We start from the raw sequence: 5140 nt of genomic DNA on the forward strand, positions 1-5140 counted from the left end.
AAAAAAAAAAAAAAAAAAAATTGCTTGAGACTGATGTCGTTAAGAGAGCAAGTATAATTTAAGTTTTTGTAGAGACGAGGTCTTGTTGTGTTGCCCAGGCTGGCCTTCAACTTGATCCTCCCACCTTGGCCTCCCAAAACTGGGATTATGGGTGTGAGCCACTGTACCTGGCCATGGGAGTGAGTGTAGTTTAAAAGAGGAAGCTGGCCGGGTGCAGCACTTTGGGAGGCTGCGGCAAGCATATTACTTGAGCCCAGGAGTTCGAGACCAGCCTGGGCAATATGGCGAAATCCTGTCTCTACAAAAAATACAATTAAATGGGCGCGGTGTTGCACACCTGTAGTTCCAGCTACTCTGAAATCTGAGGTGGGAGAATCGCTTGAGCCTGGTAAGTTGTTGCTGCAGTGAGCCGTGATCGTGCCGCTGCACTCCAGCCCAGAAAAAAAGAAAAGTGGAAGCTGTCCCAGGCCTGAGCAGGGTGGGGCAGGCACACGGGAGACAGCCCTCACGCCTGTGGTCACATGGCAGGCACAGTGGCTAAGTGTGCAGTGACTGTTTCCCTTTTTTCTTTTTCGGAACGGAGTTTCGCTCTGTCACCAGGCGACACTTGCAAGTGATTCTCCTGCCTCAGCCTCCCAGGTAGCTAGGACTACAGGCATGTGCCACCATGCCCAGCTAATTTTTGTATTTTGAGTAGAGACGGGGTTTCACCATGTTGGTCAGGATGGTCTCGATCTCTTGACCTTGATATCTGCCTGCCTCAGCCTCCCAAAGTGCTGGGATTATAGGCGTGAGCCACTACCCCGGCCTCAGTGACTGTTTTCTTGCACGTGACACACCATGTCTTGAAGGGTGCTGTATGGTTTGGTGGCATCCCTGATCCTCAGAACTTAGAGAGATGAGGAGTGGAGGCAGGAGGACGACAAGGAGAGGGTGGAGGCGCCAGCCCAGGGAAGGAGACATCTAGGCAGGGCCACGGCCAGTGGCCTCAGTTCTGCTAAGGGGCCAGTGGGGGTGCGGGGCTGTATTGAGGGCATTCAGCTGACCTTGGCTAAAGCAAAAGCCTCCCAAGGGAGAAAAGAGGTGGAGGCAGCAAGGACAGCTTCATTAGGAGTTTTCCTGTAAAGAAAGTAGAGAAATTGAAGGGTAGCCAGACAGAAACGTAAAGTCCAAGATTCCCTTCCTTTTAAAGAAGTAGCCGAATGTGTATACGCTGTTGGGTCTAAACCAGTAGGGAGGGAAAAATTGATGATCGGGGGACTTACTGGGTTGATGTTTCTTTTTTTTGAGCTAGGGTCTCACTCTGTCACCCAGGCTAGAGTGCAGTGGTGCCATCACAGCTCACTGCAGCCTCGACCTCCTGGGCCCACACAGTCCTCGACCTCAGCCTCTCGAGTAGCTGGCGCCACAGGATGCACCACCATGTGCAGCTAACTTATTTATTTTTTCAAGATGGAGTTTTGCTGTGTCGCCCAGGCTGGAGTGCGATGGCGCCATCTCTGCTCACTGCAACCTCTGCTTCCCGGTTTCAAGCGATTCTCCTGCTTCAGCCTCCCGAGTAGCTGGGATTGCGGGCATGCACCACCATGCCCAGCTAATGTTGTATTTTTAGTAGAGATGGAGTTTCGCCATGTTGGTCAGGCTGGTCTCGAACTCCCGACCTCAGGTGATCCACCCACCTTGGCCTCCCAAAGTGCTGGGATTACAGGTGTGAGCCACCATGCCTAGCCACTTATTTTTTTTTTTTTTAGAGAGAGACGGCGGTCTCACTGTGTTGCCCAGGCTGGTCTCGAACTCCTGGGCTTAAGCAGTCCTCCCACTTTGGCCTCCCAAAGTGTTGGGATTATAGGCGTGAGCCATGGCACCCAGCTTGGAATGATGTGCTTGAGCCTGAGGGTGGGGGTGGGCTAGTGTGGAGTGGAGAGGCGGCTTAGGTGGCAGCTGGAACAGATCCTCTGAGGATTGTGGGAGGAGGCCAAGGGCAGATGTGCTGGTGGGGGCTGAGGAAAAAAGACAAGGTCATCAGCTGGGGGTGGGAGCAAGATGGGCAGGGTCCCCAGGCCAGGGGAGTGAAGTGTGCTTGCCAGGTGAAGTGTGCGTGGTGGGTGGGCACCTGTAATCCCAGCTACTTGGAAGGCTGAGGCAGGAGAATCGTTTGAACCCGGGAGGTGGAGGTTGCAGTGAGCTAAGATTGTGCCACTGCGCTCCAGCCTGGGCAACAAGAGCAAAACTCCGTCTCAAAAAAACAAGTAGAGGAGGGAGGCTGTTTCTAGCCCCAGGAGGGCTGTGGGCAAGGCCTGGAGGTGGGGGAATTCTCAGCGTGGCGGGAGCGGGGCTGAGGTGGGCTGTGCAGAGGGCCCCAGCCACCTGGCAGAGGCGTGGAGCCCAGCACTCCACCCTGGCCCTGACTTGCTTGCGCTAAAGTTCTCTTGGGCTGAAAGACTGGAGAAGACGCATTGGTGAAGGACAGATTCACTCACCTGTTGTTGTACAGGCCCCGCAGCACTTTAGTGACCCATGCAGCTAGTTTGTCCTTAAGTGCCCAGCTTCCTGCTGCTTTTTGGGAGGACTCTGGGCAGTGGGCTGCTCCCATTACCATGTTCAGCAGCCTGTTTCAGGAGCCCAGGGTGGCAGGTGGCTGCTGGGAACTCAGTCGCCATCTTTTGTAGTGTGACCTTTGCTGGGGGACATTTCCTGGGCCAGCCCCAGTTCTGGCCTGATGTTAACCTGTCAGGGTGGGGCTGTCTCTGCAGGACCTCCACAAAAAGTACTCGTACATCCGCAAGACCAGGCCTGACGGCAACTGTTTCTATCGGGCTTTCGGATTCTCCCACTTGGAGGCGCTGCTGGATGACAGCAAGGAGTTGCAGCGGTGAGAAGGGTGGGCACTGGGCACTGAGGCAGGTGGGTGTCTCCCTCCTCCCTGGGCGAGTAGGAGGTGCAGCTCCACTTGAGGGCAGGCGATGGGCTGGACACTGGCCTTGCGGGGCGGTGCTGTCTGGGCCCTGGTGTCTGGGCTGGTCGAGGAGCCCATGCTGGGCCCGCCTTTCCCTCCCACCCCCAGGTTTAAGGCTGTGTCTGCCAAGAGCAAGGAGGACCTGGTGTCCCAGGGCTTCACTGAATTCACAATTGAGGATTTCCACAACACGGTGAGCCCTGGCACTTGTCTTGGGCTGGGCCAGGGTGGAGAGGTTCCCCTGGTGAGGACCACCCATCTCCTCCCCCTCATCTTGCCCTTTCTCCCTCCGTGACTGCAGTTCATGGACCTGATCGAGCAGGTAGAGAAGCAGACCTCTGTCGCCGACCTGCTGGCCTCCTTCAATGACCAGAGCACCTCCGACTACCTTGTGGTCTACCTGCGGCTGCTCACCTCAGGCTACCTGCAGCGCGAGAGCAAGTTCTTCGAGCACTTCATCGAGGGTGGGCGGACTGTCAAGGAGTTCTGCCAGCAGGTGCCATCCCCCTCCCCTTTTCTCTTGGCCTGGGGAGTGCAGTGGGTCCACAGGGCCTGGGGCGGGGTGCGGAGACCAGGGCCTGACCCGCACCTGTGCCACAGGAGGTGGAGCCCATGTGCAAGGAGAGCGACCACATCCACATCATCGCGCTGGCCCAGGCCCTCAGCGTGTCCATCCAGGTGGAGTACATGGACCGCGGCGAGGGCGGCACCACCAACCCGCACATCTTCCCTGAGGGCTCCGAGCCCAAGGTCTACCTTCTCTACCGGCCTGGACACTACGATATCCTCTACAAATAGGGCTGGCCCCGGCCCGCTGCTGCCCTGCTGCCCCCCTCTGCCAGGCGCTAGACATGTACAGAGGTTTTTCTGTGGTTGTAAATGGTCCTATTTCACCCCCTTCTTCCTGTCACACGACCCCCCATGTTTTATTAAAGGGGGTGCTGGTGGTGAGCCGTGTGTGCGTGTCCCTGCTCTGCTGCCCGCCTGGCTGCTCTGTCTGCTGCCCCCTCCCCCCAGGTGGGTCCGTCTGCTTTTCACCCATCCACACCTGAGCTTCCCCAACAGGAGCAGGTTTGAGGGGCCAGGCCTCTTGGAGGCTCCTCCTGCTTCCTTGGGTTCTCCTTCCTTCCCTAAGGCCCCCCTTCACTTCTTAGCTGGCTCAGGGGCTTATATGGGATCCTGGAAGTTCCTTGGGGACTTGCCCAGGGTCCCAGGGCCACCCACACTTCATCTGCTCCCTCACAGGCCCCATCTCCACGTCCCGGCTGGGTCCCAGACCCCAGCTTCCTGCCCTCCACCAGGGGTCTGCATGGTCGGGAATCCTGGGTGGAGGGGCCTTTGTGAGGCTGGACCTGGCTCAGGGCAGGTGGAGGAGCTGGGCCTCCCACAGGGTGCCCCGGCAGTGCCAGCCTGGTGGAGGAGGGCAGCCTTCAAACGTGCGGGGTCCACAGTCCTCAGGTCTAGGCAGGGCTGCCGGTTCTCCACTCCCCCATCCGCCCCCAGGCCCCCTGCCTGTGCCTGCCTTGCACCCCCTCTGCTTGGGCCATGGTGTCTCTGCATTGCCTGCCTTTTTTGCCTTCACCTCTTTTCTTCCCCGCCCCCTGCACATTCGGGGTCTCAGCCCCCAGGCTGTGAGCTCCTTGGGGGCAGGCCCTCAATAAATGTGAACTGCTGCTGCCGCCTCTGCCGTCCGCCTGTGCCTCCGCCCGCCTGGCTCACCGAGAGCTCCTGCCAGCCCTTTTCAGCGAAAGCATCTGGCCAGGGGCTCCATCCAACACCTGGGCCGCCTCCTTCCCCCAGTCAGAGCTCAGACAGTAGGAGCTGCCACAGCGTGATCTTTATTGGGCTCCTCGGGCGGGGCGCGGAGGGAAAGAAGGGCTGGCCGGGCCCAGGCCAGGCTGCAGGCTTTGGCGACCTCTCAGAGCTGGGAGCGGGGTCCCGAAGGCAGGTCTGAGGGCAGAGCAGAGTCAGAGGTGTCTGTGGGCGTCCCCGACCTCCCAGGCTGCCCCGTGGTTTCCCGCCCTGCTTGGGGGTGAGCGGGGGTTAGTGAGCGGGTTAGTCTAGGGCCGGGGCCGCCGCACGGGGCGAGGCCCTGCTTACCAGTCCCGGTCAGGGTGGGCTGCGGGAGCCTCAGGCTGGAAGGCAGAGGACAGTGAGAGCCCGCCCCCAGGGTGGACCGGGGCA

At 59.0% G+C, this 5140-nt stretch overlaps 1 protein-coding gene across 3 annotated transcripts in view; it reads left to right on the forward strand.

Moving 5' to 3' along the window:
* The window catches only part of OTUB1 (OTU deubiquitinase, ubiquitin aldehyde binding 1), a 12191-nt gene extending 7553 nt beyond the window's left edge, over positions 1–4638 (forward strand). Inside the window, exons 4-8 of one of the 3 annotated variants that reach the window (XM_011993454.1) lie at positions 2754–2872; positions 3065–3149; positions 3258–3452; positions 3557–3634; positions 3892–4637. In XM_011993454.1, coding sequence (XP_011848844.1) covers positions 2754–2872; positions 3065–3149; positions 3258–3452; positions 3557–3634; positions 3892–4008 — 594 coding nt within the window. In that variant the 3' untranslated portion in view covers positions 4009–4637. Of the gene's footprint in view, positions 1–2753; positions 2873–3064; positions 3150–3257; positions 3453–3556 lie in introns of all 3 variants that reach the window. The other 2 variants (XM_011993453.1, XM_011993455.1) reach the window with 2 other exon arrangements.
* The last annotated feature ends 502 nt before the right edge of the window (positions 4639–5140 follow it).

This window comes from Mandrillus leucophaeus, unplaced genomic scaffold, assembly GCF_000951045.1.
Source record: "Mandrillus leucophaeus isolate KB7577 unplaced genomic scaffold, Mleu.le_1.0 Scaffold43, whole genome shotgun sequence".
In the NCBI taxonomy this organism is placed as follows: Eukaryota; Metazoa; Chordata; class Mammalia; order Primates; family Cercopithecidae; genus Mandrillus; species Mandrillus leucophaeus.